The 24,833-nt window shown below is 31.1% G+C and overlaps 1 protein-coding gene across 10 annotated transcripts in view; it reads left to right on the forward strand.

Annotated features, from left to right (window-relative positions):
- LOC127735532 (nuclear hormone receptor HR96-like) overlaps positions 1–24,833 on the forward strand; it is a 201,069-nt gene that overhangs the window by 118,963 nt on the left and 57,273 nt on the right. The window contains exon 1 of one of the 10 annotated variants that reach the window (XM_052245738.1): positions 19,044–20,188. The exons of the other annotated variants lie outside the window; for them this stretch is intronic. Coding sequence (XP_052101698.1) covers positions 20,060–20,188 — 129 coding nt within the window. The 5' untranslated portion in view covers positions 19,044–20,059. Of the gene's footprint in view, positions 1–19,043; positions 20,189–24,833 lie in introns of those variants that run through there. 10 annotated transcript variants of the gene reach the window in all.

Genomic DNA, 24,833 nt, shown 5'->3' on the forward strand with positions numbered 1-24,833 from the left:
ACAGATGTTGTTACAGAAATATTGTTAATTGAAGCATTCAAAGGAAAACAGTTGTTGGAAGGCAACGTAAGTTAAAAGACAACCAACAGCAAGCTTTTGTTGCCAAGATAAAGAATACACTGATGGAATAATATGGAAAAAGGAACCAGGAAGTGAATATCTTACAGAATATTTGACAAACTCCAGGCATTCATTGCACAACTGAGTTCCTATATAAGCTCCAGATTCTTGTCTATTTTTCTATTCTTTCACTCTCAAGGAGAAAGATATATAAAGCATTTGTTTGGCACCTTGATTTTGAAAGTAACAAGGGATTATTCATCCTTTAAAAGTTAATTTTCTTTTTGCATTTAATGAAAACTGCAAAAGCCCTGAAAATGGTCTCATTTTGGGATCTTCTATAAATTACTAAGGATTAGCAAAAACTGAAGGGAGGAAAATACCAAAGGTCATATGTTTAAAAGAGACTAACAAAATGTAAAAGACAAAAAAAATAAACAACCGAACAAACTTTTACAATACATTTACATAAAAAATTGGATTTATGAGATTTGAATATTCATTTCATGTTTATAAATGTTACTGGCACATACATGTCACAAAATCACTTTTTTGTAGCAAATATAACTATTATTGTCTTATTTAGTTATCCATATAAATAAAACAATTTAGAAAGAATCAAAAATTTTACTGTTTTTACAATTTTAGAGACCAAATTTATGGCTCATCATATTTTTTGCTGGGTACTTTTTATGTAGTTAAATATACATACATGACATTGGTTTTTGACCCTCCAACTTTAATTGAACTTGCATGTAAAGTAAACATGAATTTATAGATATTTATATAAGTAGTTTTATTTAACTTTGAAGGAATTAAATCACTATTTTATTTTCTATACTCAAATATTATATTGTGATTGATCTGGACCATGTTTCAGTCCATAAGAATTCAAAACCTGTGTTTGTTTTGTCCAGTAGAATCAAATGCATTACAGGAAATTGACATCAATCAGAACATGAAAAGATCACACAGTGCTTTGGCTTTGTTCTACAGATTGTTTTTCAAACAATTTCCTACTCACAAGAAATCTGAATTGTAAATTTGGTGCAATGCAATGGAAATGAGTTGTAAAAACTAAAAAATCAAAGAAGGTTAAAAGTATTTAATTTCTCAGGTAATCAGGATCAGTGTAGACACTAATGGATACATTCAATAATATATTAGGGAAGCAATGAGCTTTGGTTCCAGTTGGATTGTACTTTTTAGGTTGTTGACATGACACGGAAATTTATACAAAAAAACAAAAAAAAAACAACATCACTTGCAGCTTGTACTAGCATTAAGTAGATGGATACGAAAAGTCGTAATCTCATTTTTTTTTTAAAGCTTCCAGTTTTGTTGTTTTAACATTATTGTATGACACATAAGCATTCACAAGCAACATCGTGCTCCAAGCTTCAAAACATATATCCTGTCTGAAAGGTTACATTAAGATTATATCACATTTTTTCTCATGTCTCATTTTGATGTCAAGGTTATGCACTTGAATTCCAAAATTTTCAGTCTTGAGCATACCATTATTTTATTATTTACTAGTAGTAACAGTTCTTCAATTCATGGTATTTATAGTTTTATGCTTTCCTTTAAATAAAAAATAGTATAGGTCATATTCTAAGAAAAAACATCTAAGACACCACACCTTCTATGCATTAAACATTTTTGAGTTTGAACTTTAAGTATACTGATGGGTGAAATCAGTATTTACGCTATATATTATTTCTGCTAGTTCATGAGTAATGCTAGCACAGTTGGATTCAGGATTTATTTGTTTTACAAAAAGGGTGAAAATAATTGGAAGGACCTGTTCTCCTACCTGTAGTTTATTGGAGTTTTAATATCCAAAGTTCCTTCATTTTTTCAGGGGTCATATTTTGTCATTGATGTTTGGTAAACATTTAGAATAGGTACCTTCTCTCAAATGTTTTTCAAAGTATAGCAGGCTATTAATGCCACTGAATACTTATCATAACATATCTTGTCTTTGCCATTATAGATTATTTTTATTACTGATTGCAAATTAACAAATTAAGTGTTTTGTCCCTGCCTCATTAATCCATCCAAGTTAGGAACCTTATAATCACTGTTTGTCTTCAATTAAATCTTAAATTTGTTTTTTTTTTGTTATTTATTAAATATTGTGTTGTTTGCAGACCTTTTTGGTCTCTTTTAAATTTATTCATAACTTTTCTAGACTTTGGGAACAATTTAAAGCTTGGTTTATTCCAGACTACTTGTCTATTGTCTGTATGTTGACCTTTGGATGTTTTTTTTGTGTTGTTGGGTTTCTGTCATTGACATGTACCAGACATTTCTTTTGAATGGAAAAAATACATGTGTGTGTTTGTGAATATTTATTAAAATAAAATCTTTTTGTAAACAATGTAAAAACATTCCATTGACTGCTGTGATTATAAATTCATCACACAAGTTACAATTCATTCAAGAACAACAGTGCTCTCTATTTCAAACATCTGAACTGTGGGTGACTGAGTTATGGAAGTTGTTATTGCTTCAACATATCAATGAATTTGGAGTAAATATAAAGAAAAAAATAATTGAAAAATGTTATACTTATAGTAAATTTATCCACAGAAGAATGAGCTTTTCATGGGATATGAATTCATTCATCAATCTGCATGCTAAATGAAAATAAGGGTAATGAGTTATATTTTCAAAATTAATTTTGACTATAAATCATAGAAAGCGGATAGCTGAATTATGCTATGTATACATCTTAATTTAAAGTAGCTTAGTGAAGATATTAAATATAAAGAACTTAAATATGTAATGTCAGTGCTTTTAGGTCAGTTATATTACAATTTGCAAAGACCTGCTTTAATAAAGTGTTCCAATTATCACAGAAATATTTTTGAAACATGTCAGGTAGACTTCTTTCTCTCTGTGAACAGCAATTGTCCCAGGTAATAGGGTGAGAGTTGAGTGTTCACAAACATTTTTAACCCTGCCACGTCCCTTACGTGCATGTTTCCCAAGTCTGTCTGTTATTTAGTGGTTTTCATTGGTTGCTGTCTGTTATTTAGTGGTTTTCATTGGTTGCTGTCTGTTATTTAGTGGTTTTCATTGGTTGCTGTCTGTTATATTTTTGGTTTTTGTTTATTGTTTTGTCATAAATTAGGCTGTCTGGTTGTCGAGCCTGCGACTTTTGTCGCAGAAAGCTCGACATAGGGATAGTGATCCGGCGGCGGTGGCTACGGCGGCTACGGCGGCGGCGGCGTTAGCTAACTTCTTAAAAGCTTTGTATTTTAGAAGGTGGAAGATCTGGATGCTTCATACTTTGTATATGGATGCCTGATGTTACGAAGTTTCCATCAGTCACATGTCCAATGTCCTTGACCTCATTTTCATGGTTCAGTGACTACTTGAAAAAAAAGTTAAGATTTTTTGTAATGTTAAATTCTCTCTTATTATAAGTAATAGGATAACTATATTTGGTATGTGTGTACCTTGCAAGGTCCTCATGCCCGTTAGACAGTTTTCACTTGACCTCGACCTCATTTCATGGATCAGTGAACAAGGTTAAGTTTTGGTGGTCAAGTCCATATCTCAGATACTATAAGCAATAGGTCTAGTATATTCGGTGTATGGAAGAACTGTAAGGTGTACATGTCCAACTGGCAGGTGTCATCTGACCTTGACCTCATTTTCATGGTTCAGTGGTTATAGTTAAGTTTTTGTGTTTTGGTCTGTTTTTCTTATACTGTATGCAATAGGTCTACTATATTTGGTGTATGGAATGATTGTAAGGTGTACATGTCCAACTGGCAGGTGTCATATGACCTTGACCTCATTTTCATGGTTCAGTGGTTATAGTTAAGCTTTTGAGTTTTGGTCTGTTTTTCTTATACTGTATGCAATAGGTCTACTATATTTGGTGTATGGAATGATTGTAAGGTGTACATGTCTAGCTGGCAGGTGTCATCTGACCTTGACCTCATTTTCATGGTTCAGTGGTCAAAGTTAAGTTTTTGAGTTTTGGTCTTTTTTTCTAATACTATATGCAGTAGTTCAACTATATTTGGTGTATGGAAATATTTTATGATCTATATGTCAGTCACGCAGGTTTTATTTGACCTTGACCTCATTTTCAAGGTTCATTGCTCAGTGTTAAGTTTTTGTGTTTTGGTCTGTTTTTCTTAAACTATAAGCAATAGGTCAACTATATTTGTTGTATGGAAGAATTGTTAGCTGTAGATGCCAACCTAGCATGGTTCATCTGACCTTGACCTCATTTTCATGGTTCATTGGTCAATGTTTAGTTTACTTGGTTAATGTTAAGTTTATGTGACAGTTGTAATAAAGCTTTATATTTAGGACTATCAACATAATATCAATGATTAGTAAAGAAGGTGAGACATTTCAGTGTGTGCACTCTTGTTTTATTCATTGGAATTGATTCACATTTTGTGATGTCAGAGAATTTTATAGCGGACGATAAGTTATAGGTTTTGCTCATAGTTAAAGACTGTAAGGTGACCCATAAATAGTTAAAGTCACGTTATTATAGGATTAAACGCCTTTTTAAAGGAATTCATCGGTGTATAAACTTGACCAAATCACTCACAAACAAATAACAGTCCGAAGGACTTTTATGATATGTTTGTGAGTGACTTGGTTCAGTTTATACACCAATAGATTCCTTTAAAAATGCGTTTAATCCTTATAATTCTTTAAAATTGGAAGCAAGGAATTTAATTTCCATATTCATAACTCCGGTATCACACATAAATTGTATATTTGTGTCATTGAATTTGCCTGGCGCGTATATATTTTTTGGTTAACGCAAAATAATGTACTCCATGATATTTGCAATCTGTTTAAAAAAATAAGCTACAAAACTACCTTATTTTCATTCAAATTATTGTTTTGTGTTTATTATTTAATTTAACGATAAATGCCAAGTGAAAATAAATCTTTTTAACGTCGAGTCGATTTGTGTTATTATTGCCACCATCTTGTTTACATTGGTTACAAAAAGTAGTTCTGTCAACGTCGTCTATCCAAAAATAAATAACTTCAAGAGCCACTACTGGAACCTATCTCGACCAATATCATATAAATGTATTCCTAATATGCAAATCATATAAGAATTATTTGGAATTGTTGGATAGTTGTCTCATTGGCAAATTATACCACATCTCCTCATTTTATATAAACATTATTCCCTCTGTAAATCGTGTAGTAATAAGCATCTTTTCGTCTATGACCAACATGCATAATAGACATCATTCCTTTTGTGACCACCATACATACTACATCCTTCCCTCTGTAACCAGCATAGCAGTCAACTTGATTAGAAATCCTTTTCTCAAACCAGCATATGCAGAAGTCAATATTAATTACAAAATAGCAATATATATAAGTATAAAAAATGTCCTCAAAAACATTAAACAGAACCAATTTTACTGCACCAGATGTGCATTCAGACAATAAATGTCTCTTCAGTGATGCTATAATAAATCATCTATGAAAATGGAAAAATGCAATATTGTACCAGAATGTAGGCAAAAAAAAAATGAAAATGCCATAGCATACTTTTCATAACAAAATGATCTGGCCTTCTGAAAAGTTTGGTAGAATAACAATTATTTGTGCTACTGATAATAATAACAGGGATTTTTTGTCACTCATTACTGAATTTGACTAAACATTTGTTTATGACTAACATCTTAACAAGCAGATTATAAGTATGTCTTTTTATTAGTTCAGTTATGGCATTTCGAGATTTTGCGACAGACATAAGCAGCCGTTCTTTCTTTAAAACAAAAGGTATCCTGGTGCACACATGTAAATATGCTTCAGGCTTTATAGTTGTATGTAATACACTGCTGTGTTTGTTTGTTGTCTGTAATCAAGTAAAACAGGGTAGTTCGTTGAACTCACCTGTTTTTACTGAACCATTTTATGTTATTGATTGAAAGAAACCATTTGTGTCATGAGTCGGATGATGACATAGCAAGGATTGAAACTTGCTTTTCACATAAGTTTTCAAAATTATTTGGTTTAAATAGTCAAATTATTAATTATGAAGACAAGGGGGTTGGTTTGCTATCTCTTCTACAATTTTTTATGCCGCCTGTATTTTATTTATTTAAAGAGCTTGATTGGATTAGCTTAAAAAGTCACATGAGAAACACATGATTTATTTCATGCTATCAGTAATATGATAACCACTACATAACATACATATTTCATTTAAACTTATCTTCATTTAAATTTGGTATTGCAAATATATAGGATTTAAAATGACTGGAAGTAGATTGAATATCTTAGATGAAGCAGTCAGAATATGTCAAGATCTCAATGCTCTGGACTAAATAACTCATGATCTATTATGAAAACCAATTTCCCTAAAGAATGAAATGTCTTCTTTGCCTGTAAATTTGGCTTGAATCATATCACTAATACTTTATATTATATATACTATTGCTACTACCAGTAGATATTTTATGAAAAATGTTAGACTGACATATCCTGTCCTTGCTTAAGGATTATGTAATGAAATTTATCAAACCATATAATCAAAATCTCAGTTTGCAGTCATTTAGAAATCTTGCTGTACTTTGGCAATATGAAACTAACTACCTCTGTATATATCATCAGCTTCAGATTTCCATTAATTGTAAGTGCAGATTTTAATTTTACAAATTACAAATCTTGATATAAAGAATGTTTCACTCTGATAAAGATTGAAAAACTTTAGTAATCAGTAGTAAATGGGTAAAGATTTATGTTTGGTCCTCAGGGTATAGTAAAGTTTAGCTGATGAACAATAACAACTAGATCTACCTTAAATGACAAGGTGCAATAAACATTGCCTTAAGTGACTAGATGCAATAAACATGGTTTATTCCCGATTGTCCCACTTTTTAATATTTTAGAGTTCTGATTGTCCCACATAAAAAGTTCTAATTGTCCCACATTATTTTATGAAATAAAATGATCTTAGATAAACAAGGTAACTGTTGTTTGTTTTGCTAAATAAACAAGAATTTATAATTGCATGTTCAAACTATTATTTAATATTAATTTAATAAAAAGTAAAACATTTTTTTAAAATCATTAGATTAATGTACTTTTGATTTTATGATATAATATTTTTGACTTATGAAATATATCTACAATGTTAAGTTTATTTATGAAAAAAAAATGTCAATACCGTAATTTTACTTAGCTTTTCTCTAAAGTTTTTAAATCAATTTAGAAATAATGCATGCATTTAAAAAAAAGTATAAAATTATTTACACTCTACGCTCTACACGCACATGTTGATGGAGAGATGTTGCCATTTTTTTTGTGAATTTTACTTGGAAAGTCAAAGGACATTAACACAACATTCTCTACACTTCTGAAGTCTGGGTACGACCAACAAAGAGAAGACAATACATACATATCAATCAACACCTACAAGAACTCAAAGATCGTCTACAGAATGATGAAGTTTGTGCTTTTTGTGCTTTTTAGTCCCCTACCAACGTAGTGCTTGAAGATATTGATTTGATATTTGGTGTATTGTTTTATCATGACAAGTTACAGATCAAGTTGATTTTGCTTGATATGTGTTATTTTATGACATCATATTATATTCTATTTTTGATGATACTTCCATTGCTACTATTACCTGCAAAATAAAATATGTAAATATTATTATTTGTTCATGTTTATTTTTATATTTTATAAGTTACATTGATTAGTAACCTGTAATTAACTGCTACATACTATAAAAACAAATTAATCACTATCAATTAAAACAATTCCTGATTGTCCCACATTTAAACTTCCCAATTGTCCCACAAACATATTCCTGATTGTCCCACAAAATTTATATAACTTTTTTACCTGTAATTTCAAAAAGTGGGACAATCAGGGAGACACCATAAACATTGCCTTAAATAATGAAGCAAAAACCATCAAAATGTAGCCAAAAAATTCAAAATTATAATTTTCTGCATATTTAATGGTGCAAAATTATGATGACATCATATGTGTTCTAATGTGTCAGATATTTTGAAATATTTTGTCATGAGATGTTTTTATTACTGAATTTAAATGGGTCAATATTGACCCTTTGTGGACCTACTCCTTTGTTCAAGATGGCTGTCAACACTATTAAAGCCATAAGTTTAAAGACAGACCCCTTGAAGCCTCTAGTTCTTAAAAAAATACATTGTTGAAATCATGATAAAATGGCATGAAATAAGTCATTCAAGTCTAACATGTTTTCAATTTGTAATACTTCACAAAAAACTGAGCAGTTCACACCTGAACATTTAAATGTTCTTATGTATATATCAAATCAAACTTGAGTAATTCTTCACAAATCCCTCAGACATTTTAATGTCTATGAAAAAACGATAAAACAATCAAATTTCTGTGCTGATATCAAACAAACGTTTACATTTGAAGTAAAGGCATACATGTGTGCTGTATAGTTTGATGCATGCCAAATGCATGTCGCACATAAATTTTGTAGAATGTTATTTAGGAGATGGATTGCTTGAACACAATCATAGATAAACACTTACATAATCGTATAATGAAAGAAATTGTTTTGTTAACAATCATGCAGAAGTCAGATTATATTTGATAAAAATGAATTTTATTTAAAAAACATGAATATATCCAAGAACATTAACATAACTGTCTACATGTATGAATAAAAAATCATGATGGGTTTGTCGATGAGACAAAAATCCAACAACACAAATAATTAAAAGACATCTAGGGGTCAACATACGTCCACCTTTTACAATAACTCAAGTTCAATGAACTGTTAAACAGGCAGTGTAGGTTTTCTGGCTGAAAATACAGTTTGTTTCATAGTAATATAACATTTGTTTCATAGTAATATACCATACAGTTATACTTATATTTTTTACCAGTTACAAATATCATAAAATTTTAGATAAACTGGATTATGGTGAGGAATTACCGTATGATTAGCAATGACAATCAAGTTTAATAATTTACTGTTATTGCATGTGTTACCAGTTGAGTATGAAAATTTGAAACAGGTGTACAGTCATGAACATTTGACATATAAAAAATGGCTGTTTTTTTTTAAAGGAATATATAATCCCAATTTCTGTCTGAGTTAGTGCAAGTTAGAAGGTTTTTTTCTGTTTAAGTAAATATATTGAAACAATTTCTGTAAAACGAAATAGACTAAGCGGCGTTGGTGAACTTTGGTTTTGAATGTTGTTGGGGAACTTTTGGTTCAGAATGCTGTTGGTGAAATTTCACCTTACAGTGTAATGAAGATCTCATGGTTCATGATAGTGCTCCTAAAGTGGACGTTAGGTTTAAAGTGTTCCTTGTGAACTTTTTCTCAAAGTGTTCTGATGACTTTATGGTTCAAATTGTTCCAGGTGAACTTTTTGCTCAGAAAGGTCCTTGAAAACTTTTTGCTAAAGTGTGCTGATGACATTAAATGGTTTAAAGTGTTCTGACGACCTCATGGTTTAGAGTGTTCCTGGTGAACTCTTGGTTTAAAGTACTATTGATAAACAATTAGCTCATTGTGTTCCCTGTGAATTTTAAGCTCAGAGTGTTTCTGGTGGACTTTTTGGATCAATGATCCTTGTGAACTTTTTGCTCAGAATATTCCTGGTGAATATTTTGCTTACAGTGTTTCCAGTGAAGTTTTGGCTCAATGTTACTAATGACATTTTGCTTCAGAAATATTTCAGATGAAACTTTGCTCAGAGTCATCCTTGTGAAACTTTTGCTCTTAATAATTTAGTGAATTTTTTGCTCTTAATATTTCTAGTGATTTTTTTGCTGAAAGTGTTTCTGGTGATTTTTTTAATCTTAGTGTTCCTGGTGGAATTTTTAGCTCATGGGGTTCAGGGTGTTTTTTTTTTAACTCAACGTATTATCATTGATTGACTTTTTGGCTCATAGTGTTCCTTGTTAACTTTTGGATCAAGGTGTTCCTTTGTTAACTTTCGGCACATTATTAGTGTTCCTTGTTAACTTTTGGCTCAGAGTGTTGACCTGACGAACTTTTGCCTAGTAATCCTGGTTAACTTTTGGCTCAGAATTATTCTTTGTGAACTTTTCCTCATAGTGTTCCTGTTGACATTTTTGGTCAGAATGTTCCTGCTGAAATTTTGCTAATGATCGTCTGTGAACTTTTTGCTCAGAATGTTTCTGCTGACTTTTGGCTCTAAATGTTCCTGATGAATTGATGAGTGATCCTGGTTAGCTTTTGGTTCAGATTGTTCATATTTTCCTTACTGTGCTTTTTTTGTTGGTTTTCTTATTAAATGTGCACATAGTAATCGTGTCATCAATTGATACACCATGCATGTATTTTCTTTTGCATCTTGATGGACTTTTTGCTCAGACTGTTCCTGATGAAATTTTAGCATGAAGTGTTCCTAGTAAACTTTTGGCATGAAGTGTTGTTCTTAAGTGAACTTTCAACATGGAATTTTCCCACTTTGCTAGCGAGGATAACTATCTGGTTCCCTCTTACCAAGGAGAGGAGAAGACTGAATCATAACCCTTGGCTAGCAAGTAAAAGAGTGTACCTGATGAAATTATGTCCATGATTTTGCTTAAAACACAGCAAAAAATTGATAGATCCGTTCCTCTCCTTTTTGAAATCATTAATTTTTTTTCAATACTGTTTAGCAATAAATCTTAAAGAGTAAACATAAACATAAAAATAGACTTTTTACCCAGTATAGATCTTTTTCCAAAACATGGTCTTGCATTATAGTCCTCGATTCAATACAACTTATAGTGGGTTTTTTTATGCAGAAGAGTGCATTCAAGAATTAAATATATGTTCTGTCAATAATAGTTAAAGTAAGATATCTTAGATATTTATTACTTAATAAAACCTTCATTTTCACTGATGTAGTTGCATGCGAATTTGAATTATCATCACCTGAATTATCACAAAAGGTTACATACAATGATCTTGTGGAATTTGCTTCAGTAATTTTTCCATCTTTACACATGTTTTTATTTCCTAATTGCATATTTAATGGTCCAGTTTACAGGTTGTAAAAGAAACATAATCTTTTGGGTTTTATTTCATCTTAATGGATTCATTTTAGTCATAGTTCACGGCATCCAAGTTAAAATAAGTATACTGCTTAAATAAATGAATAAACACAAAAGATGTGGAAAAACCTATCGTCTCCGCCTACATGCACAGGAAAAGGAAATTGCATTTGGTGAAAGACAATGAGACAGAAACAGTTCTAGTACAGAGAAGTCATGAAAGAATTATAAAAAAACAAAGTCTATAAATAATGCCAATCAAATTGGTAAAAATATGTTATTACTTACTATTTTTTTTTAAATATGAGCAAAAAATGATGAGCTTTTGTACCTTTTAGGGTCTGTCACAGTGATATGCTTTTGAACACAGTTAAACAGAAAGAAATGATGTGTAGTTACTACATAATATATTGATATGTCAATTGATTATTTGTAACATGTTATGGAATGTTTTTGTCTTCTAATGTTTACAGTACTATCAAGACATTCAAAAAATCTCTGAAGACCCAAAATACAATTTTGTAATCAAATCTAATGAGACTCAACACCCTATTTTGTAATCAAATCTCAGGAGACAAAAACAAAATTTGGAATCAAATCTCAGGAGATCAAACATACAATTTGTAATCAAATCTCAGGAGACCAAACATACAATTTGTAATCAAATCTCAGGAGACCAAACTACAATTTTGTTATAAAATTTAAGGAGACCAAACATACAAATTTGTAATCAAATCTCAGGAGACCAAACTTAGAAATTTTGTGATCAAATCTCAGGAGACCAACACAAATCTCAGGAGACCAAACATACAATTTTGAAATCAAATCTTAGGAGACCAAACATACAATTTTGTAATCAAATCTCCAAATTTTAGGAGAGCTTTAAACCATAGCAATTTACTGGATTATATAAAGGTTAAATTATTTTTGCCATAATATACCGGTAGGTTCCTCTAATTATATGCACTCAGTGTTACTTCTGAATTCACAACAATTTACACCAACCAAGATGTCATTAAATGTAATTGGATAACCTGTATTTAAAATGCTTTACCTAAATAGGATCAAATTGGGGGAAGACCCCTCTACTAAATTATTGAAATCTTTCCTTTTGCATTATCCATAATATCTTGGTGTAAATTAGATTCTTCCAATCAGGTTAATGCCCTACTGGGTGTATCTAATACAGTACTATACAGGGTAGTTTGATTGCTAAATGCTAAATGCCAAAGTCAGATGTATAGTTGGGACAAAGCATTATACTCTAAGGATGAAGAAGAATAAAAAAAGTAAAAAGAATGTTGTGGGAAAGATCAATTAAATTCTGTTTTGGAGATGATTGATTTCATGTTCCATGTTATAAATATTAAATATTGCCTAAAGCTGGCATAATAATGTCAGTATTGTGTGACATCATAGTTAGCTAGAAGTTCATAATTCATCTTTATATATTCATGTCAAACGGCATGATAAAAAAAAAATGAATTTCATGCTAAGTCATAAACATTTTCTGATCTGGAAAGTAATAAAAGAATGAAGGCATATGTATAATGAAATGCAAATTAAAAATTGAATTTTTCATCAACCTTTTTTGTATTTGTGGCAAATCCAAGTATTAAAACAATTAAATCCCACAAACTTTTTTTTCAGCATGCAGGATTTTGTTTTTTAAGTCTGAATTATTTTGTCATATCAGAGACAAATATCTGAAAATAAACATTTGTAGGCAAGTTATTCTAGTGGTGAGACTCACTCACAGTGGTCTATGTATCAAATCTGTAAACAGTGTCACGCAGTGTATGGTCGACTTTCTGGTTTCCTAAACCATTGTATGATGATTTGCTTTGTACCAAAGTGCTTTCTTTCTTTTGGCTTGACAAAGTTTGTAACACATGGACCTGACCTTTAAAATGACCTGAGACATGATTAAAGCACATAAAGTAATGAAAACCTTTAAAAATTCGTAAGGGTTCCACGGAACCCAGTGTCTCGCCTTCTTTTTCTGTTAATCGCAGACTCAACAAAAATGAGGAAGTAAATCAATAAAAATATTCCTCTTGATACTATCTTTTGATTGTAAGAAGCTTCTGTCCAAGTTTGGTAAAAATCCAGGATAGTTTATGAATCTAATAAATGTTTAAAAACTTTAACTGCAGACTGAATGTAATGTTAACTTGAAGAAAACAAAATTTCCTTCTAGATACTATCTTATGATCATAAACAAGCTTCTGTCCAAGTTTGGTACAAATCCAAAATAGTATAAGAAAATTATTAAAATTTTAAAAACTTTAACCACAGAGTGAATGTGTTGTTTCCTGGCAGAAAAACTAAGTCCATTTATAAGAAAAATACGTAAAAAATGGAATTTTATTTTTACAAAATTTACTTCTGGATACTATCTTATGATCATAAACAAGCTTCTGTCCAAGTTTGGTAGAAATCCAGGAAAGTTTAAGAAAGTTATTAAAATTTTAAAAACTTTAACCACAATTGGACAATTATAAGTTTGTTACTAGTAACACTTCTATCTTTTCAAATTGTTGGACAGTTAGTTTGTAACTGACGCAACTACCTGGTCTTGCCAAATGGCTGTAAAAAGAAAATAACCGGAAATTATTAAAAATTCCTTTGTTTGATGACCAAATTGAATTACTGATCATTACTATGAGTTTAAGCTGTTTGAAAAACTGGAGAAATCAAGTTCAACTATAGTTAGTGGGACTAGAGTAACATAAACTCTGACAGTTTGAAAAAAAAATTAAGAATTGTAATTCATTTCGCAATATTCTGCTTGTATTTGTTGCAGATTAACACCTGCAATATTGTTGTTGTCCTTTTTCATTTAACTCTGGTTGTTAGCTTTTTACATGTTATTGTTACGTTTTTCCAATTGACATCTGGTGGAAAATTTCCTGTTGCCTTTTTTCAATTTACATATTTTTTATAACATCATAGTTGTCCCATTACAACTCATATAATTAAGTTGTCTTTTATTGCCTGTTGTTGTCCTATTTCATTTTTAACTTGGTTGGTTTTTTATACATCATCTTTCTGTCCTTTTAAGAATTAATGTGAAATGTTTATGTAATTTTCATTCATACGTTGTTGTCATTTTTTCCATAATTTCGGTGCCTTTTCTGTTCTTTTGAAAATTAAATGCTATGACAATTCTCCCCAGGAGCTTATTTATTCGGATGTATTTATCAAATAAAATTGAGGTTAAGAATACCAAAATTGATTTCTTCTCCACAGTTGACAACCATTCTGTAATCCAAGGACAATATTCCTTAGTCTATCACCAAGGAAATTCAATTATTTGTTGTTTTTCTTTTTTCCAATACGAAGAACGCCTACACATCATGAAAAAGACAAAGATAGAGTAGAGTAAATTATCTTTATAGAATACTCTATTGCATCAGCTGTGGCAGTGTGATTTGGTGATATGGCTTAAAGATATAAGGAAACCTTTGAAATATTACTGCAAAAATATATATGGTATACCACTCTAAATGGCTTCTATGCAACTATTGATTACAGATGACAAGGGTAATAAAACTTCACTAAAAGGTTAATTCTCAAATTACAGAATGATAAGTTGATTTTGGTCAGCTAAAATTTCAAGTCTTGGTAACCTTAGAATTGTTCATGAAACTCTAGTCAGAACTATAAAGTTTTTTATCACAATTATTTTAACTGATATGTTGTTAACTAGATTAGCTTTTTGCTTCTTTTCATGGCCATCAATTGTACATACTGATAGAGAACGTAGCTGTCTTCTATTTTTTGTCCAATTAGAAAGAGAGAGAAATGCTCAGTCATTCAAATAAAAAAATAGCAGTTTTGTAAGAAGATTTTCCCCCATAGAAGTATGAAATACATTATTCAATACTTATTTAAATTTTATAGAGCCAGTCAGAGTGTAAAGCAGCTATGTTGATCATATTGTATTTAAGTACTTGGGATAAGTCAAACCATTTCTTGCTAGTCAGTACCTCAAGGTCACCTTCTCTCAGTCATCACTGTGTCACACAATCAAAATTATAATGATGAGTGACTTTAAGGCATATGATGTCAGGCAAGCAAGAGAAAATTTGACATAGATCTTTATCAAAGAATTAAATTTCCTTTGAAAATCATCATTATTATATAAATTAAAGTTGTATCAACATATCTCATTGCATAACTCAAATCCATAAACAGTTAGCTAGATTTAGTTTTTTAAACTGTTGCTGTCTTTTTTAAATTCATATTAAACAGAATTAATGCAAAATGGAAAATTACAAGTTGAAGTTGTAATTAATGGAACAAATAGTAGTGAAATGTACATATCAGAAATAGAAATAAGAAGTTGTGGTATGAGTGCCAATGAGACAACTCTCCATCCAAGTCACAATGTGTAAAAAGTAAAAAACAAAAACAAGTAAACATACACTTAACGAATAAATTCGATCTATGACACAATATCAAAAAGACAACTATGACCTTGGACAAAATGGTGTTAAATAAAATAATGTACACAGGTAAATTTATATAATAATTTTGTAGTTTAATAGGAGAACAGAGATATTTTTTACAAAATAAATAAATTTTTTGTTCATAGTACGAGAACAGCAGTGAAAATTTATTGTCATAATAAATACTTATCAAAGGTGGTACATATTAAAAATAGTGAGAAGAGATATAACACAAAATAAGTAAACATTGAATAACATGCATTACAAATTGTATAACAGGTCAAGTTAACACGAAAGTACGATTTGAGAGTACTTGCAGTTACTGAAAGCTAGTTAAAAGCCAAAAACACATTATTAATAATAAAAAATTGTGCATCAAAGACTAAAATCAACTAAAACACATCCCAGGGATTTAGTGTTTTAACGCCATGGACAGTCAAAGATGACATGACTTGTGCAATGCCAAAATAAAAGTATCGACAGGCAATAGGATAGTTTGGATTTAATCTTATAATAAATATGATGTTATATATAGATAAAGCAATCTCTATATAGAAAATGAACATGGATGTGTATTTATACATCCTGAAAACCATACATATTTAAAGCAGAAGTTGGCTGATTGATTTCCATTCAATTGGGTTAATGTCCAGTTGCAAATATCTTCTAAATTAGATGCAGGACTGTGAAAATGTAAAATAGTTTAATTCCTTCTTTCCGTTTAATTCCCTGGTCATGTTTACTTATAACACTTTATTTAGTCCAACAGACAGTGATATGTTGGACAGTGACAGTAAAATAATATCTACACTTATGGCCTAACTGTAAATATAATTTAGATCAGTGGAGATTTAGATCTGTCTAATAATGTACATGAATTTATACATGTATATAGGATTTGATATTTATACATCTTAATTAAAATATGATTGAAATTCAAATCTGTTACCATGTTAATGATTATTATTCTCGAACAGCAGTTTGTATGAACAACTGCATGTACATTGTGCAGAAATATTCTCAAAAAAACAAAAAAATATTATTGAAGCTAAAAAGTTTTAAAACATAAGACAATTATCAGTGAAGTACCCCCCTCCCCTTTCTTCCTAAAATAAATGAAAGAAATCAGGTAAAGTATTCATTCTCAGCTTGAGGTTTATATTCAAACTGCAGTCTACATCCTATTCATTCTCAGCTGAATGGACTCTTTACTCTCCTGTGTACACTACTGTCAAACTCCCAATACACCCTTTGCATTCTGAACTGAACAAACTCTTTACTTTCCTGTGTACACTGCTGTCAAACTCCCAATACGCCCTAATCATTATCAGCTTAAGAACTCTATTCTCTCCTCTATGTACACTGCTGTCAAACTCCCAATACACTATATTCATTATCAGCTTAAGAACTCTATTCTCTCCTCTATGTACACTGCTGTCAAACTCCCAATACACCCTATTCATTATCAGCTTAAGAACTCTATTCTCTCCTCTATGTACACTGCTGTCAAACTTCCAATATATCCTCTTCTTTCTCAGCTCAATGGTACTCTCCTGTGTACACTGCTGTAAAATGCAAAACATCCTATTCAGTCTCAGATTAACAATGCTTTTCTCTCATCTATGTACACTGCTGTCAAACTCCAATGCACACTATTCATTCTCAACTGAATAGACTCTATCCCCACCTCTGTATACACTGCTGTCAAACTCCAATGCACACTATAGTATTCATTCTGGGCTGAATGGACTCTTTACTCTCCTGTGTACACTGCTGTCAAACTCCAATTCACCCAATTTATTCTCAGCTGAACGAACTCTTCATTCCTCTCAGTGTACACTGCTGTCAAACACAGGGGCGGATCCAGCCATTTTCAAAAGGGGGTTCTCAACCCAGGATAAAGGGGGGGGGTCCAACAATATGTCCCCATTCAAATGCATTGATCGTCCAAAAGAAAGGGGGTTCCAACCCCCGGAACCCTCCCCCTGGATCCGCCACTGAAACACCATTACATCCTTTCCTTGTTCAGCTTCAGAATTAAGAAAACTATACAGGTTTTCGTAATTATTATATCCAAATATATATTACTTCTCTCGTTTGATTCATATTATGAAAAAAATTGTTTGTGTATGTTAACTTAACATGGACATTAATTAGCTGTGAATTGGGAATCGTTGTGCATATTGATCCGTCAGTTTAGGTGGTTGTACTCTTGGTTGTCAGTATTATTTATGATGTGGTATGTTACTTTCCTAGTATTTCGGCATGGATTTGACCTAGATTCTTCATAGTAAAACCTGACGAGATCAACTGACCATTACATCAATGAACACACAGGTGACCTGATAAGTAGAGGTCAGTTAAGGATAGTAGATATCGTGATGTAAATGACCTTGGTCGGTTGCCAATTATATTCTGCTGATGTAAATGTGGTGTTGTTCAAACTAATGTGTGACCTCAGACGAGTTTCTTCATACTCGTGGTCCTTTTGTTTTCCTTTGAATCAGTATGAACAGTGTATTGAGAAGTAATGTAGCAGCCCAATTATAACGATTAACACCGATGTCGTCATATGTTTTTTCAGCAGTGGACACGTGTCTTTACCGTATGTCGTCAAATGTTTTTCAGCAGTGGACACGTGTCTTTACCGTATGTCGTCATATGTTCTTCAGCAGCAGACACATGTCTACCGTATGTCAAGCTTTAAATTGTATTGTGGTGTTCCCGTTTCATCGATGTTCAACCAAGAAAGTAATCAAAAGTTATGCTGAAATACGCATCATACGGAAAAAAGTTGTCGGTATGTTGTACGGTTGTAAGGACACCTGTCGTTTGTCGAAGACTGTAAATGGTGTCATCTAGTACCAAAAATACATTGCTATGGCTATGGCTAGAAATGGACTTCTGCTTTTACGTATATCCCACATCTCCGTTTATTCATATTATTTTAAGGAAAACCAAAAATATTGCCACAACTTTTCTGTTATAAATCATTTGCTAGATGGTTTGGTACAAAAGCCAGTGTCATGAGACATTTTGGACTTTGTTTTTTTTATATGATTGCCATACTTGAATAGTATATGTTCTTCGAATTTTCTTATCTTTGGCGTAGATAGAATGGGGTTTTCTTTTTTCAGTTTTGAAAATCTATTATGTACATCGTAATTGGTGATTAATTATTGTTAATCCCTACCAGTATATTGCTATCGTTCAAATACAAGGCTAAAGTTTGTTGATAGAAATGCTCAAATATTTTTGGCCAATAGAAGTCTAGCGTAGCTCAAGGGATGTCTAATTTATTTTAGAAATTGTAAAAGAATTCTGTCGAGTTTTCCCATTCGAGCACATTCAATAGCTTGTTTACAAAGTAAAATACAACTTGGCATTGTCAATATGAAGCCAATATTTACGTACATTTAAACAGGACTTAAATGACCTATTGTTTGAGTTCTGAGGTATTTATTTGCTTTGATTACAACAGAAATTTTGTGAACAGAATCTTAGTTCAAAATTAATTTACCATGGCCTTGGCGTAGAATAACTTCGGTGTCGTGGAGTACGGTTATCTAAAAAAAAGTTGAATTTTCTTATCAAGGCGGTTTACTGCTACTTATAAGTTTGAAGTAGGTTAACGGCATAGTTCTGATAGAGGGTTGCATCAAATTACAGCTTTTACAGAGAATAGACGAGGGCAGACAGAACATTGTGAAAAAATAATAAGTAGGAAGGCTACATTTCACTACAAACAAATTATGATTAAGATCATGAAGTTGTAAAACCGTAAGGCAAATTACCTCATAACTTAACCAAAATACTATATGATTGGATTTTAACCGTGTTATTTGGAGTGGAAAGATCGCGTAGATACACATGTAAAAAAGAACTGCTTTTCTTGATCGCACCTGAGTGTTATTACCTTGACGGACAGCTGAATTTGTTTGTCGCGTTACGTAGGATTATAGGTTATTAAATTCACAAAGATATTCGACGGGAAATCAAGGTATATGTGCTATTGACACTTATCACCCACATATATTATACACGAGTCTTGTATGTGAAAAAAAAAACCAACTGATCAGTCGTTGAAGAAACGTTGGTTATTATGATTAGACAACAACAGTTTATTTAAAGTTCCGTGTGTATCTTGAGAGGATTACAATGTGTTGCATCCTTTAGTAAAATTTGCTCGTAAATAGTGATGTATTTTATGTTGCAACTGATTAACTGACAAGTATTGACTTTTGAACGGGGACAACGAGGTTAAAGGTGTTTATTTTTCAATACACATGCAATCAACGATTCGTTGAGAAATCTACATGATCAATTAAGTTTACCTGTTTGTTAGCAAGCAAGGTGCAATAAACACACTACTATCTTACTGCAGTGGGAAAGGAAAGAGAGGAAAATTCGTTATTTTATTAGTTGTTGTGTATTTAATTTGATCAGAATTATTTTAATTGGATGCACATCTTTTGACGTACGTAGAATTGTTGAGCACAACAGTCAAAATGTGTGAGAGTATTACGGATTGGTTTCATAATATGTCTACTAACGATATCAACAATGTGTCCACAACTTCTAATGCTGGGCAAAACGGAATAGAGGAAGACTTTCATCAGGATGTCTTCAGTGATCAGGTAAACAATCATTTCTCTTTCTAATGTGTTAACAATACACTGCCTTCATTTTTCTCTGGTCTTTCTTGTGTATTTACATTTGTATATTTCATGAGAATCTGTGTCACGGTCAATGTCTAGAAAATAGAATCTGTATTGATTTTTGTATTGAACCTGATGAAAATAATATATTTTGCAACATCTATCAAGCAATTTAAAATCTTTCTTAGAACTTTGGCTCTTGTATTTTTTTATTATTCAATTATTATAATTTTCAATTGGAAATGACTCAATAATAGCTCTTCAATGGCATTTTCAAATACACATACATGCTTGAAAAAGAATGCAATCAAGCTACAAGTACCTATATTCCCATTTAAGGTCTTTACGTTTGTAACAGTTCAAAATAAAATCTGAAATCAGTTATGTTTTTGAAGGAAGAACATTTTTTTCACACATTTATTATTTTTTACACTGTGGCATTGAAATATAGCATGTTGTTTTCTAGAAATCAGTTAATTTTGTTTCCTTTTCAAATTGAATTACAGCTAATATAAGATTTGTCTTTTGGAAACTTTTTTCATAATATTTGAGCTCAACTGGTATAAACAAACTTTTTATATTTCCCATACATTTTAATTTGTAACATACAAGTGTATTACATAAAAATTTATAATAGAATAAATATCATTACTATTTTCAATATCTTTTAAAGACCTAATAGTAGTCCATGAGTTCAGATGTACATGTATTCTACATATTTCAATATATTATGATTTTATAACACATCTTAAAATAAGCTGTTGTACATTCTTTAATTTTATTTTTGGTAGCTTTTGAGACTTTTATAATCAATATTTTTTTTCTTTTCTGACTCTCCCTCTGTTAAAAGTTATTATTTTCTTACTTTTTTTTTAATGAAACCATTCAAACAGTTTCTTTATGGAAAATAAATTAATTGAAATATAGTATGAAAAAATCAATGTTGATCTGAATAGGGCCTTTCAATAGATTAATTTCAAATAATTGTGTGGTTAAGCTAACTTGGATAAGTTGCTTTCAATGTCATTTCAGTTCTTTATGACTGGCTGTTAGAGAAAACACACCTAACAAAACCTTTATCATGTGAAACAGAATTCTGCTCCAGTGAAGGGCTCTCAAGTGCATATATAATGTAGAATAAAATTGTTTTTTTGTGCACACATGGGATAAATTTTATTTCTTTCAAAATATTTGCTGAATAAAACTCAATCTAATAAACCTTTTTAATATGTTTATTTATCGCTGCAATTTATCTTTTATTTTGAAATTAAATACTAAATTTGTGAACTTTTTATTTTCATACCAATGGATCAAATTTTAATTACCTCTCCATTATTACATGTCATTTTAGGTAAATACTGAAATAAATGTACTTAAGAAATACTTAAACATAATGCATACATGTAATAATTTTTCGTAAAAGTAAATTTTATGCAGATATTAATATCAGGAAGTAGGTCAATTGAAAACAACAAGTCAATTCATATTTTGTAAGAAAATCAAAAACCCCGCCCATTGACTCCTTACCTGGATGTATATAAGTATAGTATTGTCTTATATTTGTAATTTAATAATGTAATTGCAATGCCACACCCGACATAGTATATGGCCATTAAACTGTGAAGATTGTATAACTAATTAACTTAGGAATTTAGGCAGTGGTATGCCTGTATTGTTTTGGTTTGAGGTGATTATAAAACAGGCTATATTGTTTTGATGAAAGATTGTTACTTAAATCATGATAGAACCTATTTACTCAACTCAAAAATATGATTTAAATTTTGATCATATGGTATTTAATAAATGAGTAATTTTTTTTATTTGACGAATTTGGAATTGATGGCAATTCTTTGACTATAATTTAGTAAACTTTAAGTTTGCCACATTGTGTAGTCTGTTTAAGATGTTCCCCAACTACTAGATGTATTGGTACTTATTTACAATTATAGTGTCCCTGAATCCTTTTATTCGTATTTGACCTCTTTAATGTTAAAAGTTTTCTATAACTCCTTAATTGAAAAATAAAGGAACAAAAATCTAAAAAGAAAATAAGGAAAAAGACGATTTTTAATGGGTTACAGGTTTTTTTTTTTATTGTGATGAGAAATCCCATTATATTACATTTTAGAAATTTTTTCAACAATTTATTTGCCATATATATATATATTTGTTCATACATGTACAGACAATTCACCTCATAACACTACCTTGAGTTAAAAAACAGGGACAAACTTAATCTGAAAGGTATTTATGTCAACTAAGTTGAAGTTGGTATACCTGTATATACATTTTGTATAAAACTGTCTGAAAAATTTTATGGTCTTATTTACAAGAAATCCAGTGTCAGTCTAATATTTATTTAGAACTGATAACTGTTTGCAACTAAAGGAATGAAAAACACACGGACATTTTTTCATGCCTATAAACATTTAACAGTATATTATAAAACTTAAAAAAAAAAAAAGACTTGCGGAAAGATAATTTGTATTGACATTTTGTTTTATGTTTCATAATCTTAAAAGTTAGAAACCCAAGTAGATGCATGTTATTCAGTGAGTGTTATCATAAGACATGTTCACACTCATCATTGGGTTTATCAATAATGAAAATTATCATGTCTGTAAATATATGGAATATCTGAGACCATTGAATAATGGTAGAGTGCTGTGTTGTTTTCACAGACTATTTATAAAAGAACCCTTTCAATAACCTTGGATGGCTAAATAAAAGGGATCTTTTCTTTTTTTTTGAGGTTTCAATCGTTTATGAGTGGTCCAAGTTAAGTAGAACTTAACTGTATCACTGGCCTGTCAACACCGAGGTTGTGAGTTCGAATCCTGCATGTGGCAGATGTGCTGGACTTCAATCTTTATTGACTAGAGTTGTCAGTTTTCGTACTGAAGGGTGGTGGTTCTCTTTAGTCACTCTGGCTTCCTCCACAAAAAAAAAACTTAACACTACGTAATAGCACAATAATGCTGAAAGTGGCATTAAACACCAGTGAAATTTCAATCCATACTGGCTACCCTGAACAGACCCTCTTTCCCAAGTGGTGTATTTCGCTCTTTCAATATCTATATAAAAATAATTTTTATAATGATGCAATGGGATGTATGGACTAAGCATTGTTTTGTTTTGGTTTGTATGTTTTGTAAAGATTTATTTTTGAGGAGTTGTCTGTTGTTGGTAGTGGATGCAGTCTTTTGTCCTATTATCCTTTTTATTATGTATTATATCCTTCTAAAGGGAGCATAATGATGTAGACAGGTTGCTTTTATAGTCTACAGTGAGGTAGCACTATCATGCTATGATAAAAAGCTTTAACAACATGGTGGAAAACTTCTTTCCTTTGTTTCGTTTTTTTCAGGATTATCCTCAAAACATCATAAAGAAGCATACAATTACCCACACATTTTTATCTGAATACACCAAAACAAGGACTATACAAATCCTTGACCTAAAGGAGCATATGATTTTTGGCTAATTTGTATATCTGATTACCAAAAAGTGTGATGATAAGTAAAACAATCATGCACCTGAACCATCCTGAGCTCATCAGGTATCACCTGCCTTATAATAGGGAGAATTATCTTTAAAATGGAGTTTCAAAAAGAGAAAATTTATTTGTTGTATGATTATTGTTAATTAAGAATTTTATGTACATTAAAATTTCATAATTGTAATTTTTATATTGAATACAAATATCTGAAGTTGGATTTGTTATTTATGTTAACATTATTCAGACCCTTTTTGACCTAAAAATTAAAGTACTACCAAACAAGGTATTGGAACCACACAACAAATAATTTTTCCTCTGAAAACATTGGCCAATTGGTACCAAAAGATAAATATTCTTCATTTGAAACAAAATTGGGCCAATTGGAACCAAACAACTAATATGTTTTCCTTTTAAACCACTGTGCATGAATTCTAACCTAACCACAAATATCTACTCATCTGAAACCACTGGAAAATTGGAACCAAACAACAGATATCTTTTCCTCTGAAACCAGTAAGCCAATTGAAACCAAACAACAAATAACTTTTCCTCTGAAAACACTTGCCAATTCTAACAAGACAACAAATATCTTTTTCTCCAAAAGCACTGTGCCATTATTCTAATCTAACAATGAATATCTTTCCCCCTGAAACAACTGGGTCAGTTGGAACCAAACAACAAATAACCCTTGGCCAATTTAAATCCAAAGAAAACTAGCTTTTTATCTGGGAAAGCAGTCTGTTTTGGAATAATGAAGAACCACAAGTAATTATTATGCACATGATAATTGAAAAGGCAGGGTATCATACTGTGAGGCATCTTGAAACATCTAGCTTCAGAAAGACTCAACATTAAAGATTTATATATATACTATCTGTTTATTCATTAATGAAGGAATTAAATCCCTTGATATTTTTTCACTATAGAAAATAAATGGTTTGTGCTCTGTCTTTATTATGTTTAGGTTAATTAGGTTTTCTGACCTAGTTTTTCTGGATCAATAAGGCTATATTTTGCTTCTGTTGTTGCTAAATATCATCTGACATTAAATAGTTTTGTGTAACATTTTATAAGATTATATAGAAAAGAGTTACTGTGCAGTGCCAGAAGTTCACTTTGGCCTAA

Source organism: Mytilus californianus, unplaced genomic scaffold, assembly GCF_021869535.1.
Source record: "Mytilus californianus isolate M0D057914Y unplaced genomic scaffold, xbMytCali1.0.p SCAF_3, whole genome shotgun sequence".
Classification (NCBI taxonomy): Eukaryota; Metazoa; Mollusca; class Bivalvia; order Mytilida; family Mytilidae; genus Mytilus; species Mytilus californianus.